The sequence below is a fragment of the Euleptes europaea genome, chromosome 7, assembly GCF_029931775.1.
Source record: "Euleptes europaea isolate rEulEur1 chromosome 7, rEulEur1.hap1, whole genome shotgun sequence".
In the NCBI taxonomy this organism is placed as follows: domain Eukaryota; kingdom Metazoa; phylum Chordata; class Lepidosauria; order Squamata; family Sphaerodactylidae; genus Euleptes; species Euleptes europaea.
Window position 1 is genome coordinate 35,370,494 of NC_079318.1, and position 25,842 is coordinate 35,396,335.

A 25,842-nucleotide genomic window follows, 5' to 3' on the forward strand; every position below is an offset into this window, starting at 1 on the left:
CAGAGGATCTCCAACAGACAGTGGCAGTGACTCTTCAGCTAACCCTGGTTAATGCTACATAGAAGAAAGTTATGGTAAACCATCTCATGCCTTAACAACTGTATGATGAGAGTTAAAAAAAAGAAGATACAGTGCTGGAAAACAGGACCCCCAAGTCAGACAGCATTCAATAAGCTACTGGGGAAGAGCAGAGGACACAAGAACATAAGAAAAGCCCTGCTGGATCAGACCAGTGGTCAATCTAGTCCAGCATCCTGTCTCACACAGTGGCATTCAGAAGTTTCCTGCCTCTGAATGTGGCGGTTCACTTTAGTCATCATGGCTGGTAGCCATTGATAAACCTATTGTCCACAAATCTGTATAATCCCTTTTTAAAGCTGTCTATGCCTGTGGCCATCACTACATTCTCTGGCAGTGAATTCCACCTTTAATCGCCTGCTGTATAAAGTAGTATTTCCTTTTATTCATCATGAATCTACTGCCCGTCAGCTTCGTTGGATGCCCTCGAGTTCTAATATTTTGAGGAAGGGAAAAAAGTTTGTCAACTCTTTCAACCCCACGTATAATTTTATAAACCTCTATCATGTCCCACCTTAGTTCTCTTTTCTAAACTAAAAAATCCCTGACTCTTCAGCCTTCCCTCACAGGTAAGGTGCTCCAACCTCCTAATCATTTTGGTTGCCCTCTTCTGTACTTTTTCTAGCTCTGCAATGTCCTTTTTGAGGTACAATGACAAGTACAAGTAGTGCTATTCTTCATGATGCAACTGGACTAAAGTCAAAAGCGTGTTCAGTTGTTGATGTGAATGGATGCAAAAGGAAAGTCCAAAAATGTTTGACAGCAATATGAAATATGAGAAGTATGCATCAAGGCAAGCTAAAAATCATAAAACAAGAATTGGAACATTTGAACACTGCAATCCTGGGAGTGAGTGAACCAAAGTGGACTACCGGATTAGGACATTTTCAGTCAGAAAATTACAAAGCGTTTTACTTGGGAAATGACAAATACAGAAGAAACAGGGTTGCTCTAACAGGGAAGCGAGATGTAGCACAAGCAATCAGGGGCTGTAATGCAAAGTCTTACTGAATAATATCAATCAGACTTCATGGAATGCCTATCAACATAACCAACAGCCCAACTACAGATGCTGAAGAGGAAGAAACTGAAAACTTGTGTGCAAGTGTCCAAAGCCCGGTTTTATCTGGGATAGAGCAGGGTATAAATTCAAAAATAAAATAAAAGAAGAAATAAACAAACAGATTCCATCCCTGCTAGATTACAGCACACCCTCAAAGATGTTAGTGTCCCGGGACGAGCCCCTCCGAGAGCCGCCCGGGACGCAACCAACCCCCTCCAAACCTCACAGCCAGAAACCCACTCACCGCGGGAGGAACAGAGAAAAGCCGCGGGGGTGCCAGCCCTTCCGGGGGCAGGCATGGCGGCGACGCCTCACTTCTTTCTCCCCCCCAGGCTCCCAGCGAAGTGGTGAGAGGGCAAGCCGAGCAGGGGACGACGGGGCCAATCGCCAAGCCTCAGCACCGGACACGACCGGAGGGATGCAGGACGGCGAACTCCGGCCCCCTCAACAGCTGAGCGTCGGGAGGGCGCGGGCGGGGCGGGAAAGAGCCTGCAGGCCGGCGGCGCTGGGTTCAACCACGGAACACGCCCGCCCGACCTTTCATGGAACTTCCGGGGGCGAGTTTGGGGAGGAAAGGGGCGGGACCTCTCTGGCCTGGAGGGGATATAAGGCCAGAGAGGAGCCTCAGCCGGGGAGGATTGCAGCAAGAGGTGGGAGAGGCTGAGCTGAACTCTTGACAACCTGGTTGCGTCTGAGGGGGAGGAAAGTTCTGACTCTCCCTCGGACTGGTCTGAGGCCGAGGAGGCTCCTCAGGTCAGACCCTCCTCCAAGGCAGAGACCCCGGGGGCGACAGCAGCGCGAGAGAGGCGTGACAGTTAGCGAGTTTGCAGATCTAATTAAACAGTAGACTCGAGAAAGGCAGAAGTCTTATTATGATTTAAAAATCAAGCCCAGCAGATTTCAAAAGGGTACTTAAGTTTTGCTGTTATGCCAGATCACATGGATAAGCTTGAGTTGAAATGAACGGGGCCTTTTGTGGTGGATCAGAAGCTGACTAATTACAACCGTGCAATTAAAGAAATGGGTTTAAGGCAAAAGCCTCAAGTGGCATATGTTAACAGACCTAAGCAATATGGAGAGAGAACGGCTCAATTTTTTTTCAGTGACAGTAGTTTAAGATTGTACCACTAGTCAGCAGGTATTTTACAAGTTTACACATATTTGCTTATTTGCTTATGGCTTTGTTAATGAGCAATAAACTAAACTCTCTCACTAGTCAGCAGGCTGAAGTAAGAAAGGTTTCTATCTTCAAACAGACCTCTGACTTATATCCAACAGATGAAGGGAAATAATGCAAGAATTTTAAGATGGGCTCTTATACTGCAGGATTTTTAGTATATCTCATATTTGCAGTGACATTCTCCTTTCTTGGATGGTTTGCCTAGACGCTGGGTCCCAGAGTTTGGCTGGCTAGCAATGACCTTGCTGGGCGGTTTGCCCAGATTATTCGAGGTATCTCCTCAGGGTTGTCTGAGCTTCTGCTGCTAAAGTGCTATTTCTAAACCCCTGAGACACGTATCATTTTCTGACATCATTAAAAGAATGAATTCAACAGCTATATGTAATTAGTTTGATTAGACTTCACCACATACATGAAACACTTTACTGAATATTGTTTGCATCTTTAAAGATAGTTCTCAATGGTTCTCTCGGCAGAAACAACATTTAATGTTAATGTCTTTGTCATTTAATGGTAGTACACTGCTATGAAGGAATTATTTGTCATTTGAATTTCACTTTAATTTGGTAAGAACAGTTTGCTAAAGTACTACCTATTTACAGAGCTTATTCAATATCATTTCATCTACAAAGGCTAGGCCATACTGACTTGTAGCAATTGTTCAATCAGAAAACTGTGGTAAATAAAAGAGCAATTTTCACTTCTTGATGCAGATACTTCTATGGATGACTACACAACACAGAATTGTGTATAACTGTACTTCTTGAAACTGCTTAATCGGTTTTAGTTACACCAACTTTATTCTACAGCAACGATTAATTTCAATAAAAGGCAAAGCAAAAAAATCAAACATCATCTAAAATTTTAAGTGCATCATTCATCGTCTATTAGAAACATCTCTAATCTTGTTCTGAAACTCCAGTTCCTAGAATGTTTATACTAAGGTAAGTTACCCCATAAAACATGGAGAACTCTTTTGAAGACAAAAGTAAGTACAAGGTTTATTGAGCTAAGAAGTGGATGGCAGTAAATGATGTCTGAATACCCCCTTCTTTTTTAAAGTAGAGATACTGTTTACACTAGCATATCAAAGCTTACCTTGACTGAGTTAGATGTTTTCTCCTGAGATTTTTTATTCTTTGCCTTTTCTTCTTCTGAGGAGTCTACATTTTTCAGTGTGCTAATCCCATACTGAGACAGTTTCATCTCTGCTATATAAGACTCTACGTGCAGCTGAGCGATCTCCTTCTCAATCGTTTGTTTTACTTTTTCCAGTTCTTCTAGCAGGGGGTCTCTTTTTTTCTTCGCACATCCCTTACATTTATTACTCACCATCGCCGCTGAATCAGTCAAAATAACGGACGAGGAAGCACAAGAAAATCACATTAGCATGCAATTTTGTTTTAAATCATTAAAATTAATGCTATCATTTTTCTAGGCCTAAATGTCAGAAGCTGTGTATGTATTATTAACTGCAGAACTGGCAAAATGTTTGTCTATGGTCATAAAAAAAGCACATTAATTAACTGTCTATTTAAAGCAACACCCTAGAATTTTCAAGACTGAAAAGATACAAAAATAATCTCACTCGTTCTAGCAGAGTATGCAATACCTAGTATCTTGAGAACATACGAAAAGCCTTGCTGGATCAGACTAGTGGTCCATATAGTCTAGAATCCTAACTCACACAGTCGCCAACCTGTTACTACAGAGAGCCAACGATAGAGCATGGAAGCGGAGGCCTTCCCCTGGTGTTGTCTCCTGGTACTGGAATTTAGAGGTTTCCTGCCTCTGAATGTGGAGGCTCCCTTTAAGTCACCATGGCTAGTAGCTGTGGATGGATCTACCCTCCATGAATCTATTTAACCACCTTTTAAAGCCATCTATGCATACGGTATTCACAAAATCCTCTGGCAGTTAATTCCACATTTAAATCACTTGTTTAATAAAGAAGTATTTCCTTTTGTCTGTCCTGAATCTACTGCCTATCAACTTCACTAAATGCCCCTGACTTCTAGTACTTTGGAAGAGGGAGAAAAAGTTCTCTTTGTCCACTCTCTCTACCCCATGCATAATGTTATAAACCTTTATCGTGTTCCACCTTAATCATCTCTTTTCTAAACTGGCATGTTCCAGAATCTAGGGTACAATGAGAAAAAACAGTACCATGCTGTGTAGTACGTCTATACAATTCACTCTTCAGATAGAGCAGCTTCTTCTGCCGTGCTTCCTCTTCAGACATCAATTTCTCTCGTTCCTCAGACATTAATTTCTCTTGTTTCTCTGACATTAATTTCTCTTGTTTCTCTATCTGGAAAGAATATGAGGAAAAATATTAAGATGCCCTTTTCATTCATCACAGCCAAAACAAATCAGCAAGAGTCACTTTTTCCATTTCCAAGGCATCTTTTCCCAGTTAGCCCTTTATTAATACTTGACTGAACTAATATCCAATATAAACATGCATCATATCAGAGATGGCAGCTCATTTCTTCTAAATTAGATCTGAGTTGATTTTTCAAGCAAAAATAAAAGTGCAAAAATTCTCTGTTAAATGATCTTCCACTGAAGAGTACTATGAAGTATTCAGAAAACTCCTGAAATCATTTATAATTGAAATAATAGTATAAGACAGACAATAGTACACAGGCAGATAATATTCCACCACACATTTAAGATCATGAAATCAATGGGTGACCAGTGCTGGACTGTTACCACAGTCAGCTGAAACTCAAATCAATTAGATTTGTGCATTGTATAGTATGGAAGTGTCTAGTAATTTCCCGGCTAAACGCTTATTAAGTATAGCTCTTCATTCCTGAATGAAAACATCACATACACGGAAATGCCACAGAAATGATAAAAGATTTCACCCAAATTAAGTTTCACCAATGCAGAGCATTTCACAGGACCAAGATCTGTTTCATTTCACTTCAAGACTACTAAACGCTACTTGAAACAAAATAAAAATTAAAGCCTACAATGAGGATCAATATGCCTTTGGAAATCCATTTAAGAGCCTATAACCATACCACACTTCTGAACAAAAGGCAAAAATAATCTAAGATGACAGAGGTGTGCCTCATTTTTTAAGGACGGGTTGAGTACAGAGGACCACCTCTGCTCACAGACCCTAAAGTCAATTTTCCAGGTATACTAAATACAAAGCACCTCCCAGAGATTAGCACACCTTAAGAACAGGGTGGAGTATAATACGGGGAGCAGGGCAAATGGAATTAATAAAATGCTCCCTACTTGTGCTCATGCCCTGATCTGGATGGCCCAGGCTAGCCTGATCTCATCAGATCTCAGAAGCTAAGCTGGATCAGCCCTGGTTAGTATTTGGATGGGAGACCACCAAGGAATACCACGGTTGCTGTGCAGAGGAAGGCACTGGCAAACCACCTCTGTTAGTCTCTTGCCATGAAAACCCCAAAAGAGGTCGCCATAAGTCTGATGTGACTTGAGGGCACTTCACACACACACACTTGTGCTCATGGAAGTACTATTCCACTAGCATGAGGAGGAGTTTGACTCCAAATCATTATCTAATGCAAACTATCAAAAATGCATTAAGTACGGTTATCAGTACACTGAAAACTTCTGATTTGCAAAAAGGTGAAGACACAGGTTTTCAACACTCTTACCCTGTCAGATTATGCTACTTTATTTTAGTGTTGTCGGCAAATTTTAATCCAAGTTAAAACTACTCACTTGAGGCTTCTCAGAAGCTGGATTTTCCCCACCTGTTATTCTTTCAGTCGTACCACTGCTAGAAGCTGAATAAGCCCTACAGTGTCCGTAGGCATTATAGCTAGGTGAGGCCATTGTGGGATGAGAATAATTTTGAGGTACCTGACCTGCAAGGAAGGCTGAAAAGGGTGATATTGAATACTGGGAAACTGGGGAGACAGAAGGTCGCAAGTTAGGAAGACAAGGTGGTGCTGATGGAGTTAGAGATACTGGAGAATTCCTCTGATTTGACTCTGCAGAATGAATATTGTTTTGAAAGCAGTCCCTCTCACTAGAGTCTGGTTTATGAGAAACCACTGAATGACCATCTACAGAATGTAATGTTTTTTCCCCGTGGAGCCATTCCTGTGTATGGACAACACCCATATCCATTTCAAGTGACCCAATGTCAAGATCAAGAGTTTTGAGCAAGCCAAAGATCTTCTCATATTTTATTCTGCACCCTTCCGAACTGTCTGGTTCTACAGACTGCATAGGTGACAAAGAATTCTGATTTGACTCAGCAGAATGAGTATTGCTTTGAATGCAGTCCCTCTCACTAGAGTTTGGTTTATGAGAAACCACTGAATGACCATCTACAGAATGTAATGTTTTTTCCCCGTGGAGCCATTCCTGTGTATGGACAACACCCATATCCATTTCAAGTGACCCAATGTCAAGATCAAGAGTTTTGAGCAAGCCAAAGATCTTCTCATATTTTATTCTGCACCCTTCCGAACTGTCTGGTTCTACAGACTGCATAGGTGACAAAGAATTCTGATTTGACTCAGCAGAATGAGTATTGCTTTGAATGCAGTCCCTCTCACTAGAGTTTGGTTTATGAGAAACCACTGAATGACCATCCACAAAACGAGATGTTTTTTTCCCATGGAGCCGTTCCTGTATACGGGCAGCACCCTTATCCATTTCAGCCACCCCAATGTCAAGACCAACAGTTTTGAGCAAGTTATAGATCTTCTCATACTTTATTCTGCTCCCTTCCGAACTGTCTGGTTGTACAGACAGGATAGGAGATGGGGGTCTCTTCCTCAGGCTTATGGGTTCTTTTTCAGCATTCATTGTTCGCTTCTCAGTAGGACAGTTAATGTTAGAGTCATCCTCATCATCACCATAAAGAAACGTCTCTTCATCCTCAACATCGAAAAAGCTGCGCTTTCTTTTCTCTTGAGCGCTGGTAGAATCTGCCATCCTGCTCAGAATGCGTGAAAAACCACTCCCACCCAGGCTGGCTTTTTCATGAGGAAGCAGGAAGCCACCATGCAAGTCTTCAGACTCTGATGTCGACTCCATTTGTCTCAAAAAACTCCAAAAATTCTGTCCAGAGGGCTAAAAAACAAACAAACGGGATGATGTCATTTCTTACTATATTCTCTAATGAGGTTAATCAATGTTCAATCAATAGAATCATAGAGTTGGAAGGGGCCATACAGGCCATCTAGTCCAACCCCCTGCTTAATGCAAGATCAGCCTAGAGCATCCCTGACAAGTGCTTGTCCAGCCTCTGCTTAAAGACAACCTGACTGTATAAAAGAGTACATCCTGTATGCCAAAAAATGCTCTCCAGTCATCTACACTCCTTGTTCGCAGATTCTACAGCTGCATTTTTGTTGTAACGTTTGAGGAAATTTTCCACCTGAGATGGAAAAGGAGCAGTGTTACTACACTTGGGTAAAGGAAAAAGATGGGAAAGGTACTTTTCAGCACATGTAGAACTGCTAGAAAACACTTCAAGCTTAAAAAACATTGTCACTTCTTACTGTATTCTGCAATGAGATCAATCAGTATTCATTTGATACGCAAGACTACACTTCTATATAAATGAATTACAGCTAACAGTGTAAAACATTTATATGAAAATGTACTGAATGTGTGTGAAATGTAACTCCCCCACCCACCCACAGCGGAGCTTCACCCACTGAACAGATAGACATGAACTACTATTTAAGATTAAACACAGCCATATGTTACTGACTCCTTAACAAGCTGGGGAAGAACATGGCTAAAACCTGAACAGAAGGGTCATCTACTCGTTTCTTCAAGATTGATTTTTTGGGCATAGCTGGTGCTTTTTCAGGCATATGAAGGAACTGAGGTTCAGAAGACTGCAGAGTCAAGCCAGGGATCATAGAGCCACCGCTAGGCATATCTTGACATGGGTCAATGCTGTGACAGTCGTCATCAACCGTAGTCTGCAAGCTCTGTTCTTCTGTAGATTCAGAGTGTCCACTTGGAGAACACCTGCCTGCAAATCGTGGGTTCCTGCCCGGAGACAGTCGCTGCAAGAGGAGAAAAAAAAGCAACCTCAAATGCAAGCTATTGTAAAGCTTCAGAAGCGTCATGTAAATTACACTTGTGGTCGGTAGCATTTGAAGAAAAAAATCCTCCTCTGCCATCGCATTGATATGTAACAGGTTTCAACACAAGATGGTGCCAATTTGAGACAAAGGGCCATCTACATGCCAGTCCTTACAGATAAATACAACCTTTATATTCAGAGTAGGTATGCTGCTGAGTACTAGTTGCTGAGGGAGGGCAACTGCAGCAGAGAGCTATTGCCTTCTTTCCCTGCTTATGGGCATCTGGCATCTGTCTGACCACTAAAGAAAACAGGATAATGGACTAGACAGACCTTTGGTCTTACATTCTTAGCACTGGTGTGGAAGCAAAGCCCACCACTGGATAACCTGGCTGTTACCTAAGGCCATCTCTTGGAACCCTGTTCTGTTGTCCTTTCACTGACTGCCTATTCATTTCTGGGTTTAATTCAAGGTGCTGGGGCTTACTCTTTAAAGCAGGGGTGGGGAACGTCAGGCCCACGGGCCATATAAAACCCGCGAGCCGTATAAGGCCCGCGAAGTCATTTGGTCAATAGAGAGCCCCGTGGCGCAGAGTGGTAAGCTGCAGTACTGAAGTCAAAAGCTCTGCTCATGACCTGAGTTCAATCCCGACGGAAGTCGGTTTCAGGTAGCCGGCTCAAGGTTGACTCAGCCTTCCATCCTTCCGAGGTCGGTCAAATGAGTACCCAGCTTGCTGGGGATAAAGGGAAGATGACTGGGGAAGGCACTGGCAAACCACCCCGTAAACAAAGTCTGCCTAGTAAACGTCGGGATTTGACATGGGTCAGGAATGACCTGGTGCTTGCACAGGGGACCTTTACCTTTACAATCAGTTTGTGTACACAACAGAATGCTTCCCTGGAGCAGACTGCCAAATTTGACTGTGTCGGGGGGGGGGAGAACCAACACTGGCCCTGCACCTGACGCTGTGGAGAAGAATCAAACCACTGTTCCACATAGGTTCATTTATACCAAAAGTTATGCAGCTCTAGAATACAAGATGAATTTCTACAAACTGTGGCTCTACTATCCTCAGTCCCAAGTGCCAGGCGTGAACAGAAATTACTGTTTCAAAAAACTGCAAGAATGTTCCCCACAAAATGAGTATTAAGGTTTTTTTTTAAGCCTGATAGTGACTAGGATCATCAGCTTACGATAAAGACAGTGTCATATGGAATGCTGAAAATCATATACAAAGTGAATCCAAACTCATTTGACTACAAGAAGCGGCTCTCTGGCAGTATCTTTCTTGCAGAAAGCCAGGTACAGAAAATGTGATCCACAACACATTGGCCCCAAAATAATAGGCATATCTTGTTTTGACAGTGGGAGTCTTTCTATTCAACATTTATAATTTCCCTGATGCTATATATACTATCTTACTGTCAATAATACCTTTCTGTAGATGGTACTGGCTGTACCATTTATATGCCAGGTGCATCTCTTTCAAGGATCGCCCTCCCCATATTCATGGGGCACATACCCCTTGTTCCCATGTTGCAGTGAACACATGTACAATCTGTGTACAGTGTAAACTTGCTTTTTCTTTATATGTACATCAATTTTCATGTTACATTCAACACATGTGCAGCTTAACATATTATTCAACCTGCACCTTTATCGGGTATTGGCCTACGATTTCATTTGTATAGTGAACACACATTAGGTTTTTTCATTAGATGCACACGTGCACCTGCAAGATGTTTGTGCGTTCAAGGTAACGTGCACAGCCTCACTTTGCATCCCTGACCACGGACTAAAAGGGCAGCTTTGGAGGAAGGAGTGATGACAGTGCCAAGGTTGTGTTTACACTGGCAACTGCTTTGGGCTACCAGAAACTACACAGATCCAGGTGCGGGGGGGGGGGTGTCTCCTGAAGAGGCCGGCACAGGCTGGCAGGTGGCTGTTTCCACAGGCGGCGCAAGAAGGGGAAACTGAGGCCGAGCCTTTGGAGGAGTCTAGGGGAGGGGCCGCGGCCCAGTGGCAGAGCATCTACTTGGCATGCAGAAGGCCCCAGGTTCAATCCCCAGCATCTCCAGTTAAAGGGACCGGGCAGGTAGGTGATGTGAAAGTCCCCTGCCTGGGACCCTGGAGAGCTGCTGCCGGTCTGAGTAGACAACGCTGACTTCGATGGACCCTCAAGGGTCTGGTTCAGTATAAGGCAGCTGCAGGTGTACAGGTGAGGTCATTACCCAGCTCCGGCTGCCCCCGGACTGAGAGCGCGCCCTGCGCGGGGACGGCGAGCGGCTGCTGGATGGCGACCGCGAGCGGCGTGAGCTGCGGCCTCGAGCCGAGGCGCCGGAGCGGGAACTGCGGCGCGGGGACGCCGAGCGGCGAGAAGAGCGGCTGCTGGAGGACGAGCGGCGGCGGCGGCGGTCCCGGGGGGAGGGCGAGCGCGAGCGGCGCGGGCTGCGGCCTCGGGGGGAGAGCGAGCGCGAGCGCGAGCGGCGGCCCCGGGGGGAGGGCGAGCGCGAGCGGCGCGGGCTGCGGCCTCGAGTCTTGCCGGAGCGGGAACCGCGGGGGTCCGAGCGGCAGCTCTCCCCGGGCCGGCCATAGGACGACAGGCTCGAGCGGTACATGGCTACGAGAGCGGCGGGGGCCGCCTTCACTCCATCCCTCCTCCAACGGACATTCCGTGCGCATGCGCGCGACGCAACGGCCGGGGCCCAGCGGAAAACAAGCGAGCCCTCCAAACAGTGTGGCGGAGAGTCACGTGACGGGAAGAGGCGGACCTGAGTGTCTGACTTCGTTCGGCTCGATGGTTGGCGCGTTTATATGTCATTTGGTTGGTCCCTTTTTTTTGCGTCACAGCTGACGTAGGGTGACCCCCGCAGGGTTTTCTTTTTTCACATATAACGTTTTTTTATTGTTTTTTATATTACAATAGTTTCCAACATTCATTAAGATGATTATATGATATAAACAATATTTCTCTATTCTATATATAACTAATTAATTCATATATTTACGTTGACTTCCCCTCTCTCCTCCTCTGTCTTTTTGATAACTTTATTGTCACCTTTGCATTTAATTTCTAATTCAATACAATAATTCATATATAAATCGGATTACAATTCTGAAAAACTAAATCATTAATCTTAATAATATTTCTACCTTAATCAATTGAATTAGAACAAAGCATAACCTTCAATACTTCCCAATTTAAATTAATTTTGACAATATATTGTCCATGCCTCCCATTCTCCCACAAATTCTGTATTTTCCTTTTGATTTACTAATGCCGTAAGTTTAGCCATTTCTGCTAGTGCCAACATTTTATTTATCCAGTCCATCCCCCGCAGGATTTTCAAGGCAAGAGACATTCTGAAGTATTTTTTCACACAACACATAGTTAAATTGTGGAACTTCCTGCCCCAGGATGTGGTGATGCCAACTTAGAAGGCTTTAAGAGAGAAATGGACATGTTCATGGAGGAGGGGGTATTCATGGTTACTAGTGAAAATGGATACTAGTCATGATGCATACCTGTTCTCTCCAAGATCAGAGGAGCATGCTGAATATATTTGGTGCTGTGGAACACAGGCAGGACGGTGCTGCTGCAGTCGTCTTGTTTGTGGGCTTCCTCGAGGCACCTGGTTGGCCACTGTGTGAACAGACTGCTGGACTTGATGGACCTTGGTCTGATCCAGTATGGCTTTTCTTATGTTCTTATGAGTGGAGATTTGAACCTGAGTTTAGCAGTTCCTAGCCTGGCACCTTAAGCACTACACCACGCTGGCCCTCTGGTTGGTCCTAATAAAAAGTATTATGTGGATTGTGTCCTTGGTTTGGGGATTTTACTCATGTCACAGTCAGTTTCACTTTCATATATTCAATGTCTAACTATATTTCCCCAATGCTTTTTCATTGTACCTGTCCCAAAGCTGTTGTTTTAGAACAAAATGGTATTCTTGTTATCAAGTCTGTTGTCATGTAATTGCTAGATATTCATTGTAGTTTAAACTGGGTAACTACTGCTCAAGGAATTATGTGTATAGACAAGAAAAATAATTTAAAAGGAAATAAAATATCATATTATTGCATTTTGATGTAGGTGGTTTCTATGTAGGTGGTGGAAAATGTCAAATTGCAGCCGATTTATGGTGACAAGGGGAGGGTTTTCAAGGCAAAAGATGAGCAGAGGTGATTTGCCATTGCCTGCCTCTGCATAGCAACCCTGGACTTCCTTGGTGGTCTCCATCCCAGCATTAACCAGAGCCGACCCTTTTTAGCTCCTGAGGTCCAATGAGATCAGACTAGCTGTGTCCTTGTGAAGTTTTTATTGTTATATAATAACAAGGGGAACTATGCCACATTCTTTTAATTTAAATTCACAGCAACATTATTTATAGTCTGCCTTTCTTGCTGGGACCAAAGGCAGATTACATGGCGCAGGTCAATACAATCATCAGGATGGGACATCCAATAAACAATGCAGTAGGATTAGAATTACAGAAATATGGAACCAAGCAGAAATCTGAGCAGAGCTGAAACAAATTGTAAGGATCAACATGATGTGTTAAATGATGCAAAAATTATATAGTAGGATTTTACTTACAGTACAACAACTGACCATACAAACTATACACAGGAGTATAGTCCACAGGCCTTAACTCTTTACCCAAGCATCTTTCTGAACCATTTTGTTGCAGTACAGCCCTGTTACCAGCGTAAAAAAGCCCTTCTGGATAATTCAGTTGTGCAGGGTTTGCAGAAAACCGGAGGGTGGGAGCTTTCCTGACCTCATCAGGCAGGCCACTCCATAAGGTGGAGTCACAACAGAATCTCAGCAATGGGGAAGCCTTGCTAACAACTTAAAGAAAGCTATTCCATAAAGTAGAGCCAACCATGGGAAAAATCCTAAATTGTATCAATTTAAGCTGCAGTCCTAAACACACTTACAAGGAGGCAAATCCCTGCTTTTGAGTAAACATGCATTGGTAGCTTGTACATAACGGCTGATTCTCCATGAACACTTCTCCTTATCTTGCATAATTCAGCAAAACAAGATAAGAGCAGAACAAAGTCTCAAGTGAAAGGAGTCCTCACTATTCTAATGCAGAAAATATTCCAAGACTAAGTCAGTAGTTATTAGTGAACTTCCTAGAGCATTCAGCCGCCAGCCTGGATAACACAGTAAAGAGCTTGTGTAAGTATACATTACTTTTTTATGTTGTATTGGGACATGTTATTACGTCCTGTTGAGGAATTATGAGAAGCCATTCTGATCTTCCAGGTCTTTACACTCCTGACCAGAAACTGGTTTTGGTTTTGCCACCACTCCTTTTGAGAAGAGAGTGGCAATAGTAGGACAAGGTTCCAACCCCCCACCCCCAAATGGCATATCTACAAGTCCCTTTCCCTCAGCTTCCAATCTCCCTATACCTCTCACCTCTACACTGGCAACTGAAGGAGTCAGACTGTACTCCTGAAGTGATCAGTTTTGACCTATGCTCTTACTGAACTGCTGACTTCAACGATACACCCTGTCTCAGGGTCTTTTCAGCGCAAGCCCCATTTAGTGAAGGGAAAGAACAATACGGGGGCGGGGGGGGGGAACATGTTCAAATCCAGTGACTGGAACACTGATTACTCATCAGAATAACTAACATGATGTTTACATGAAGGGTTTTTATCTTTTTAGTTGTTTTATGGCCTGTTTCTAGCCTGAGAAAAGTTTTTATGAATATACATTTAGACTGCTCAGTGATGTACATCTAGGCTGCTAAATATACATTTAAAGGTAAAGGTCCCCTGTGCAAGCACCGGGTCATTCCTGACCCATGGGGTGACGCCACATCCCGACGTTTCCAAGGCAGACTTTGTTTGCGGGGTGGTTTGCCAGTGCCTTCCCCAGTCATCTTCCCTACGAGGAACGTGCACCAGACCCATAGTCATCTAAATATACATTTAGGCTGCTCAAATTGTTGTGTTTTGGGGGAGGGGGCTGTTTTTATTGGCTTATTTTTAATATCGATTTTTAAATTGTCTTAAGGTATTGTTTTTACTTGTAAGCCAACTCAAGCAAAGTCCCTGCAGAGGTAGCATATAAATCCCCTAAATAATAAACACATTTATGTACATCTGATTTCTGTCCTGACTGCTATTTAAATGTGTTAACCGATTCCCATTGGAGATATGATAATGTTAGTGGTGATGATGGCCAATTTGGAGAGGAGAGTCATCCTGAGATACTGCAGTCGTCAAGTGCACAGATCTATACACCAGGCACTAGTGGACTTTGAAGAACGCGAGAAGACTCCCATTTTCCATTCTCAATGCAGCATTACTATAAAAGCAAGGGAGGTCTATTTGCAAACAAGCTGGCGCCTCTCCGTTTGGGATCAGAAACCGTGGAGTTCGGAATGGGTTCCTTCCCTTATTGCTGCCCGCAAGCGGCTGTAAAGGGTCCTCCGTGACAGCAGAGGCCGCTAGCGGGGAAGGAACCTGTTTCCGGTCCGGAAGCGAAGGAGCCGGTTTCGAGCGCCGGGTCTGGCGCGCATGCCTCGTAGGGAGTGCCATGAGCAGGAGAGAGGTGGGTCGTGAGAACTGGGCTCATACCCACTTCTGTCCAGACTGGAATTTTTAATATGGCGGGGATTGGGGGCATTTTATCCAGCATCCAGTTATTTCAACGTTATTAACTTTCTATAGTCTTTGTACATGGCAGATACAGCTAGTTTGTACATTTTATACAGCTGTTTGGTACTTTAAAATCTGATACGCTGTACACAGTACCACATTGCATTATAGGATGAAGTGCTGATGATAAAATACAAGGTGTATGGGCAGCTTGTGGGCAGCAATAAGGGAATGAGCCCATTATAAACTCTACTTTATGGTCCCAAACTGAGAGGCGCAAGCTTGTTTGCAAATAGATCTCTCTTGCATTTCTGCTTGGAAGGGGGAGAAGGCAGGAGCGAGGCAGTCAGTACCGCTCGCTTCCTACCCCTTTCTCCTCCTCTGTACCTCTTGCATCTGCCTCCGGGTGGCGAGAAGCCACTTTCTTATCCGCGAAGGACACACCGTTTCCTTTGCTCACACAGCCGTTTGAAGTTGCTTATGAGGGTCTTTGGTTCTGCTTTTAGTAAAGCCTGGTCAGGTTTAGGTAGGCGAGAAAGCGGAGCATATGTAACGCGCACGAGTGTCCTGTCCATTTAAATTTTGTATTGCCATTAAGAATTGGATGGGAGCAGCTCCTTTAAGTTGTGTGTGTTAAGTGCCGTCAAGTCTCTTCCGACTCATGGCGACCCTATGAATGAAAGTCCTCCAAAATGTCCTGTCTTTGACAGCCTTGCTCAGGTCTTGCAAACTGAGGACCGTGGCTTCCTTTATTGAGTCCATCCACCTCTTGTTGGGTCTTCCTCTTTTCCTGCTGCCCTCAACTTTTCCTAGCATTACTGTCCTTTCCAGTGACATGATGTGACCAAAATACGATAGCCTCAGTTTAGTCATTTTAGCTTCTAGGGTCAGTTCAGGCTTGATTTGATCTATAACCCACTGATTTGTTTTTTGGGCAGTCCACGGAATCCGTAACACGGCATCCTCGATGTATTCACTTTAGTTTCCCATTGGGTGAAAGTTAAGAAGGGCTGAGATGGTGGCCAGGCAACAGATGTTTCGATTGAGTCCTAGAATCTGATTTTTGTCATCAGGGTCTGGAACCTGGGAAGAACAAACAGAAGCGTTGGGACATTCGCAAGTTTATATTCCAGCATGAGGTAAAGCCGATTTTGTTGGAGGATGCAGGTGTGTTTCTGTTACTAGAGACCACAGTCAACTCCCCCCCCCCCACACCCACACACAATCCTGGATTGGGATAAATAAGTGTTTTGTGCAGGTGGAGCCCTGATAGTCAGGAGGGAAGACAGGAACATTGCTGGAATTTATTTTTATGTAAATGCATGGGTTGCAGGGGGGAAACTTAAAATATTGGTTGGGAATGCTGTGAAATATAAGAGACATAGTTCGTAATGTTTCTGTGCCACACAAATGTGAACAAGCATGATAATGGTTTATAAAAGCATGTGTGGTGTGAGATCCAGCGTGGTGTAGTGGTAAAGAGTGGTGGTTTGGAGTGGTGGAGGCTAATCTGGTGAACTGGATTTGTTTCCCCACTCCTACATATGAAGCCAGCTGGGTGACCTTGGGCCAGTCACACTCTCTCAGCCTCACCTACCTCACAGAGTGTCTGTTGTGGGGAAGGGAAGGTGACTGTAAACCGGTTTGATTCTCCCTTAAGCGGTAGAGAAAGTCGGCATATAAAAACCAACTCTTGTTTTTCTTCTAAAAACAGTAGCTGGAAATTGCAAGCCTGGGAAGATTATGCTAAAATATTTAATGCTTGAGAAAACCTTTGTTTGAAAACTTTCAAATCTAACACAAATGATCACATAAAGGATTTTGTTGATATCATGAGTTCTGAATAATTTCAGAAGTTTTTTGCAGTGGAAGAATGTTGATGATCTATTTTGCTGTTTTGCATTTCAGTTTGCAATCCTTTAAAGCAGAAGGAAATGTAGGGATTAAAAAGGTTTTATTCCTCATTCAAAGAATTCTCAGACCAGAGCAGTAAAGCTATTTTTTTCTTTCCATGCCTGATTTCTTGTTTTTGTTTTTTCTTAGGAACTTGTAGCTGTTGTCCTTGGCCCTGGAGGAAGATGGAGGAAACTTTGGCTAAACTATGTGGGAGCAGTCAGATAGATCCAGTCCCTGTCTGGGACCATGGCAATGTTGGACATTGTTTCAACCAGCTGGTTTTAAACATCTTTCCTCATGCATTCCTTGCCATAGTCAGTGCCTGCTACATAGGAACACCAAGGTATAATGCCAGGCCAGATGTGTGAGCTAAATCCCACATACAGATACATATGTTAACACTCATTTTGTATATGGAGAGCTCAGATTCTGTGATAGGAATATCCCATTCAATTTTAGTGAGGTTGCATGTATGAGCCATAATATATGTTGAGAAATAACAAGCAACCTCCCTGACATTTCCCTTAGGTAGTCCTAGCAGCTTGTTTGGCTTTCTGGCCACTGTGGTGTACTAACACTGCAATCCTAAAGACATTTACTCATGCGTAAGTCCCAGTGGAACACATTTAAGATTTGGTTGCACAGAACTGTTCTCTGGCCGCCCATAGGAATAAACATAAGCATGAGTGTTTGCAGAGCCTAATCTTTTTTCATATTTTATAATCAATGATAATTGCAAACATATCAGATACCTCAGCTGTGGCTTGAACTAGTATGGTAATTTTTGCATAGAATCCAAATGTTAACAGAGTGGGAAATTAGACATTCAGACATCCAAGAATGACTAGTGAAGGGATGAGAGACTCCATTCTAAACCATGCTGTTTTCTCTTTTCTAGGTCTTTGGATTCTGGGAACATCCACAGACCTGGTTGGAAATGCAGGATTGCTGCATCTTTTATCCTTGCTGGCTTGTCCGTCCTAGACATAATCCCAGCAGCCATATGGCGACAAGAATTGGGCCCCTTGTACGTAGAAGTACTAGCAAGTAGCACAGTCACGTTGGCATGGCTTACTCATAGCTTGGCATTGCTTGCTCTCTACAAGTCTCCACGTAGTTTCAGCCGCGGTCCTATAACACTACTGATTCTTGCCTTCTTTCCGATTCCCTCCCTCATTATTACTCTGGTGTGGCGCTGCCAGACTGAGATGGGTGTTCATCACCTCCAACCTGGCGCTGTCTTCAGGGTGTCTATCCTATCCCTACAGTTGGCCACACTGGTTTTCTACACAATTGGATACATTCTACCTGTGTCTAGCAGGCACGACTTTTGGTGTATCAATGATTCTTGGCAGCATGAGCCTCTCATAACAGACTCATGGATTTCGGCACCCACATGGCAGGGAGTGGCAGAGGATGGAGAGAGCTGGCTCTCGCGTTTCTCCTACGCTTGGGTGAATCCCCTGATGAAGCGTGGCTACCAGTGGATGTTAAATCGACCTCAGGATGTCTATCAGCTACCTCGACGGCTCCAGGCAGTCAGAGTCCAAGAATGCTTCTCCTCCTGCTGGCAGAAAAAAGATGCTTTCCGCCGAGATGGCGAAGAGACAGCAACTTCTGCAAACCTATCGTTTGCCAAAAGTGACGGATTCCCTTCTCCAGAGCCTCATCATGATATTCGAAAGCGTGTCAGTCTCCTGTCGGTCTTGCATGCGGCTTTTGGGCTGCGCTTTTATTCCCTGGGCCTTCTCAAACTGGCCGGCAGTCTGTTGGGATTCTCGGGGCCCTTGCTTCTAAACCTGCTGGTGAGTTTTATGGAATCACGCCAAGAACCTCTCAGCCATGGGGTGCTATATGCGCTAGGACTCTTCGCCGGCTCATTCCTGGGTGCCGTCATACGGAATCAGTTCAGTTACGAGGTAAACAAGATGATGCTGATGGTGCGCACGGCAGTTATCTCTGCTATCTACCGGAAAGCTATCCGGGTGAGTGGCAGTAGCCTGGCTAGCTTCACCACAGGGGAGATTGTCAACTTCATGAGCACTGACACTGATCGGTTGGTCAATTTCTGCCTCAGTTTCCACGAGCTGTGGAGTCTTCCTTTCCAGTTTGCCATCACTCTCTACCTCCTGTACCAGCAGGTTGGCATAGCCTTCTTGGGAGGGCTGGCTCTGGCTCTTTTGCTTGTGCCCGTTAATAAAGTTGTGGCCAATCGGATCATGGAGAACAACAAGGAGATGCTGAAGCACAAAGACGCGCGTGTCAAGGTGAGGTGGGGCTATCTGGTATTTTCAGGGCTCACTGTTGTGCTTGTCTCTTGATTTTTCCTGGAATAGCTACATGTTGAATTCTTTTGGTACCTGTGACAGTGAACTTCTATAACGGAGTCTGTGTGATTTACCTGTTAGCAATGAGCTAACAGATCAATCACCAATGCAGTACTGTACAACAGAAACAAATCGCTGAATCTCACCCAGTATTTTGTAACAAAGATGGACCTATTATAGCCTTCTACAAAAGACATTACATGCATTGAAACAGAGCAGGCATGAGTGCTCTGTGCCCAGCCCCTACATATGATCACCAGCTCGTGAGGGTTCCATTTTTGCACACTATCTTAGGGTCACAGTTTTGTACACTAAGGCTGCTAGGATAGGAGTATGGTCTGTTTTAAAACTTAGCTGGATTCTTTAGAGAATCTGAATGCAGATTCTATTTATACTGGGCATTCAATAAACAAAATAGCCTTACCCAAAAGAAGAGGATACAAAAGTAACATCTTAGTGAAGAGTCTAGGGCAGGGGTCCCCAACCTTTTTGAGGCTGCAGACACCTTTGGAATTCTTTTTTTTTTAAATATAATTTTTATTAACTTTTTTAACATAAAACAAAGCAAACAAATACAATAATAATAATATAAAAAAGAAAATACAAAAGAGTATCTACATATACTTATTGGTACATTCGTGGTTACAAAATTATAAGATCCAAAAAGATACCCCTTCGACCCTCCACCCACCTTAAAAAAGTGACCCATCACCCGACTACCTTTGGAATTCTGACAGAGTGCAGTGGTTGCAACCACAGAATGGCTGCCACAGGAGGGGAGCCAACCACAAAATGTCAGGGAGTGAGCTTATGTATAACTGTCAGTAGCTCTTCGACATTTCAGGCAGAAGGTCTGTTTAATGGGTTGCCTTTTAAAATCAGCATATTGTTTAAAAGTATTTTCTTGCATACACACAAAATATAGATATTGAGCTAGCTAAGAAACCCTCATCTGGCAGTATGTGTCTTCATTTTGCAGGCATCTAACACATTTATGCAAAAGGAAAAAAATGCTGCTTCTCCTGGCTCTCCCCTTTACATGAGCCCTTCTCTCATGAGTCCTGCTACCTAAAGCCTGCCCTTGTAACAATGGCAACTGGTGCTGAAGGGCTGGTGGGAGCTCCTTGGCACATATATACAATGAGATAAATTCTGGCTAGATTTTGATAGGAACATAAATGATTTTTGAAAAGGGACCAAAATCTGATGGATTAATATTATGAGTGACTTCCACTTGATTTATCCATTCAAATTGGGATGATCCGATGACTTCAGTTGAAGTTCCTTTTATGTGCATTCAGCATTTTATTCATGCAGCCCAATTGTGTTTAGTCAGAAGCGAGTTCCACTGTATTTTTAGAATAAAATTCTGCTGTTTGCATGGCACATAAAGCCACTATCAACATTATGCCATGAACCTTGGAGATTCAATTAGCCCTACCCTGTGCAACTTCTAAAAACCATCAGTGGGCAACAGAAAGTTGATTTTCTCTCTTTTTATTTCCTTAAAAAAAAAAAAAAACCAAGAAAAAAACAAAGGGGTGGTGAATCTAGACATACTTTTCTATAAATGGATCCCACAAATCTAAAAACAAGTTTATGCGCAGTTGCCGTCTATATGCCATATGTCCAAATATTGATAGAGTTCTAAGGTCCTCAATCCATTACTTTTATTTTTCCAGTGTTGTAATACAAGTCTTTTAGCTGTGGTAAAGGCTTGGAGGGTCCATTTTCATTGACCATTGGTTAGCCTTCAAAAGACAGGCAAATAGTTTAAAAGTACATAGACACCCTCACAAAATCAGTGAACATTTTAATACAAAATTGATATGAGTAAAAACTTCTTCCCAGAAAAACTGAATGACTGGACATGCCAAAAACATACGTTTAAGAGTGAGTGACAATGACAACAATTAGACATTTTACTCATTCCTTTGCTAAAGAGTTGCTGTGGTGTCCATTTTATCTTGAACATCATTTTTTTGCTGAATAAGCCTCAAGATCCATGGAGAGAGCAGATATAAGCTTTAAGGCCATATCCCATTGCTTTGGTAAAGTAGGGCAATCTAGCTCCTTATTCCATCCGTTCCTGAGACTCTGCTTGTCACATTTATTAGTCAACATTAAATATTCATAAACAAATATTATAGGTTTTGTTTTCTGCTTTGATTTAGTTACAGTTTCCAGGAGCAAAGGGAACTCCACAGGGCCATATTTAGATCCCAACAGAAGTTGCAACTGTAAGTGTTGCCATTCTACATAAGGTGGCAAGTCACATCTAGGCCTCAGCTCAGAAAATGGCAGAAACTCATCATCACGGAAAGGTGTTGGTGGGTTTCATGGCACCTACAGGTAGCATGTTGGGAACCCCTGGCGTAGGGCTTATGGCTACAGCAATTTAATATAAGTTCCCCACTTATTGTTGGGCATGCTGATATGGCTCCATACAAGAAGGGAACAGGATTCAGATTTTCTCTGCCTGATATGTAAATTATGCCCTGACCTAACTTTGGAGTGTGTGTTAAGAGAGAGATGCCTATGTCTCTTATGTTGTGCCTTCTTTCAGTTGATGACAGAGTTCTTGTGCGGCATGCGAGTGATCAAGTTCTATACCTGGGAGCAGCATTTTGGCACCAGAGTGCATGGTTGCCGAGCCAAAGAGCTGAAGAGCCTCCGAGCCATCAAGTACTTGGATGCTGTGTGTGTCTATCTCTGGGCAGCGCTACCTGTGGTTGTCTCCATCGTCATCTTTATCACGTATGTTCTGCTGGGACACCAGCTCTCTGCTACCAAGGTAAGCCATGTGGTTATTCTAGGACACCTCTGCTTGTGTTTCACATTAAGATACCTCTGAAACACCCTTGTGTGAGAGAGTGTATCGCCATTCCTAACAAGCAAAGCTATCATTTTTTGAAATGATTCTTTTCTCTCAACACTTTCTTAACAGTGAAAGCCATCACTTAACTCATGGTGAATGCAGCTGCCACAGGAAGTTTGTCTGGTGGCCACCTTTAACATAACCATGGTTTCATTCCCCAGGTGAATGTGATGTTCTCTAAATATCAGCTTTCTCCCTCAAATAAAACAGACATTTCTAGCTCTTGTGTTTGTGACATATACCCAGTCTCAATTTACCTGCTCTTATTCACACTCTTAAGAAACAATATGCTTTCAGAGGCAAGAAACTAACATCTCAGTGCCCTACACAACTAACTATCCTTCTACATCATCTCATTTGGCTACCAAGCCCCCATTTTGCTCACCCACCATCATCTCCTTTGGCTGCCAAGCCCACCCACCTTCTTGCTCTTTGGATCTATTGACATTAGGAAACTGTATTGTGGAAAGGAATCAATGTATGAAATACTTTGCATTATTCTGAAAACAAACTTTGGGTGTCCTTGCTGTGAAATGTGCTTATTTTTCAGTAAAGAGGACACACAGCATGTCATTCTGTGGAGCTATTTGTGTTTGTTTCAAATGCTTCTGGGAATGTAAGAGCCCTGCAGGATCAGACCAGGAGTCCATTTAGTCCAGGATCCTGTCTCACTCAGTGGCAAACCAGTTTACCTCAAGGGCCAATAAAAGGCACAGACCAAAGCCTCCCCCACCCCCGGAGACTGCCTTTTAGTGCTGGTATTCAGAGGTTTACTGCCTCTGAATGTAGTGGTTCCCTTTAGCCATCATGATTGGTAGCCATTGATAGACCTATCGTCTGTCAATCTGTTCCCTTTTAAAATAATCTATACTTGTGGCCATGGCTACATGTACTGGCAGCGAATTCCAGTATTTAATTATCCATTGAGTAAAGTGGTACTTCCCTTTGTCTGTCCTGAATCTATTGCCCATCAAACGTATTGGGTTCCGCTGAATTATAGTATTATGAGAAAGGCAGCCAAAGTTCTCTCTCTCTCCACTTTCTCTGCTACATGCATAATTATATAAACCTTTATTGTGTCCCATCCCTTAGTTGTCTTAATTTTCTTAATTGAAACCCCCTGGTCTCTTTACCTTTTCTAATGCCTTATTCAAGTTTGTTGCCCTCTTCTGCACTCTTTCCAGTTCTGCAGTATTCTTTTTTTAAATTATGGTTCACTTGCCACCTGCTTTCCTTTCCTTTAGCGGGCAGGTGGTATCTACATTTTCTAATGTATAAATAAAATTACAGTATTGGCCATTTTATTTTTAACCACTTTCCTAATAATTCCTGGCATTGGGGTTGCCACACAGCAGGTTGACATTTTCCTAGAGCTGTCCACTACAATCCCGAGATCTCTTTCCCTTTCATTTATGGCCAGTTGGGACCCCATCAGCATATATTTAAGATGAGGATGCTTTTCTCCAGTGTGCACCACCATACACTTCTTTATTTGCTATGTTGGTGCCTGGTCACCCAGCCTGGAATGTTACTCTCGGGGCTCTTCACAATCCATATTGGTTTTCACCATCCTGCCTAATTTGGTATCATTTGCAAACTTGGTCGCTACAGTTCTCATCCCTAACTCCACACCATTTATGAAACAAATTAAATAGCACCAGTCCCAGTCCTTGTGGAACCCCAGTGAATTCTTCCCTCTGTTGTGAGAACTGTCCATTTATCCCTACTCTTTGTTTCCGATTTAACTCATTGTGCTAAAATGCTACTTTGTTTATTAGGCCTGAAATGTCTGTGTTGACTCCTGTTAGTCTTTCTGTTTCGACCACAGGTATTCACAGCCTTGGCGCTTGTTGGGATGCTCATTCTTCCTCTCAATAATTTCCCCTGGGTGCTGAATGGGATCTTGGAAGCCAAAGTGTCTCTGGATCGAATCCAGCTCTTCCTTGAGCTCACGGACCAGGATCTGGATGCTTACTACAGCCGGGGTATGGAAGCCAAAGGAAGTGGAGGGGCCCGAGCAGTTGGGTGGGTCACCAGAATCGAGACGGAGCTCCTTTGGGTTAATAAGGATGAGCTGGGAGAAGAGCAATAGGGTGCTCTGGGCTTTGTGTAGCTTTTTGAAATGTTACTGCTGTTGCTTTATGACATTTAGCCAAAAATTTAAAAAGTTCATTGCTGTTTGAATTTTAGTGTTAACGTTTTAATGCTGCCTTTTGTGGCTTTTGTTTATTGTTTTATGTTTTGGGTTTGATGTTACACGGGAACTGTCTCAAAGATACTTTGGAGGGTATGGCATGTAACTATAGCACTGATCTGGTCTGAAGCCTTTATTGGCATAAAAAATAAAGCATACAAAAGCAAATACATAAGACCATACTATACAAGGTACATCAGATCTCCATCGTTTTAACAGTAAAATCGATTTAGGTGGATTACTTAGTTTTGCAGTTCTAAGCCAGCCTTATTTGAAACACAAGTGCTCACGTTCTTGGATTGCAAACTAGAAACCTTGCCACCAATTCAGTTTTTATTGGGTCCTGAGTGGTCATAAGGAGAGACGCCTTAATTTTGGCGGGTAACCATTCCCTGTCCACAAATAACGGGTCTGTAAATTGAGAATGACCCCTAGCATAAAGTGAACAGTTAAGAAGGACATGAGGAGTAACTATAGCACGTGACTATAGCATATATAGTCTGTAGACTCCTACCTTGGCAGTAGGGCCTTCTGTTCACTTTGCCTGGGGTGGCCAGCTCTCTGTTCTCCCATCTCTTACCTGGCCTCCTCATCTTCTCTTAACTGTTCTTTCTTATTGTTTCCACCTTTGTGAAACAGGTGGGTATTTACTTACTTTATTGCACTTTTACCCCACCCTCCCCAGCCCGAAGGCCAGGCTCAGGGCAGCTCACAAACAGAATGACACTAACAACAATAAAATATTAAAATACAATTTAAAATACACTTTAATATAGCCCGAACCATTACAACAATAGGGCAATAATGCCCCTGATGGCGCTAGAATAAAAAATAACCATCTGCAGTTGGGCAATTAGATGTAGTCACCTCCAAGATGGTATAAGTGGGGGAAGGGAAGAAACTCAGCAGCGGGGGCGGGGGGAGAAGAGATGAAGTATTTTTGAAGCTTGAGTTTATTGACCCCAGCTGAGGGAAATAGGTGAAGGAAAGGAAATTCTTCTTTGTACTGCACTGAAAAGTGCCAAAGGCTCAGTGTCATTTGCATAGTGTGTTTTCAGAGACTGCAACTGGATCTGTCTGTTTCCCCCAAGAAGCGCGCTGTCCCACTCACAAATCCCAAAATGTACCTCTTGGCCTTTGCAGAGATTAACTTTGAGCTGTGCTGCTTCTCTTTCCCATTGCAGCTGCCCCCTCTGACCCATCTTCTGCCCTGGAAATGCACCATTCCACCTTTTCCTGGTCGCCAGCAAGCAAGGGCAATGCTGAACGACATGCGCCTAGAGGAAGTTTGCAACTCTTTATTCAGGATCTGACAGTAGCAAAGGTGAGCAAGGAAGCACACCGCTGTGGGGGAAAGCGTTATCCCGGTCACTTCACATAAAAAGCTGTGAGGAGAGAACGATTCTGAATGAATAGGAAAACTGGGGGCTCCACAGAGAAAATGCTGATGCTTCTTTCCTTCTGCAGGGCCTGCTGGTGGGAGTTGTTGGGAAGGTTGGATGTGGGAAGAGCAGTTTGCTTGCAGCCATCACCGGAGAACTCAGTAGGTAAATAA

At 43.5% G+C, this 25,842-nt stretch overlaps 1 protein-coding gene across 1 annotated transcript in view; it reads left to right on the forward strand.

Annotated features, from left to right (window-relative positions):
* Positions 1-17,041: 17,041 nt before the first annotated feature.
* ABCC10 (ATP binding cassette subfamily C member 10) overlaps positions 17,042-25,842 on the forward strand; it is a 28,567-nt gene continuing 19,766 nt past the window's right edge. The window contains exons 1-6 of the mRNA XM_056852519.1: positions 17,042-17,231; positions 17,787-19,155; positions 21,782-22,009; positions 23,922-24,078; positions 25,472-25,611; positions 25,755-25,834. Coding sequence (XP_056708497.1) covers positions 17,071-17,231; positions 17,787-19,155; positions 21,782-22,009; positions 23,922-24,078; positions 25,472-25,611; positions 25,755-25,834 — 2,135 coding nt within the window. The 5' untranslated portion in view covers positions 17,042-17,070. The remainder of the gene's footprint in view (positions 17,232-17,786; positions 19,156-21,781; positions 22,010-23,921; positions 24,079-25,471; positions 25,612-25,754; positions 25,835-25,842) is intronic.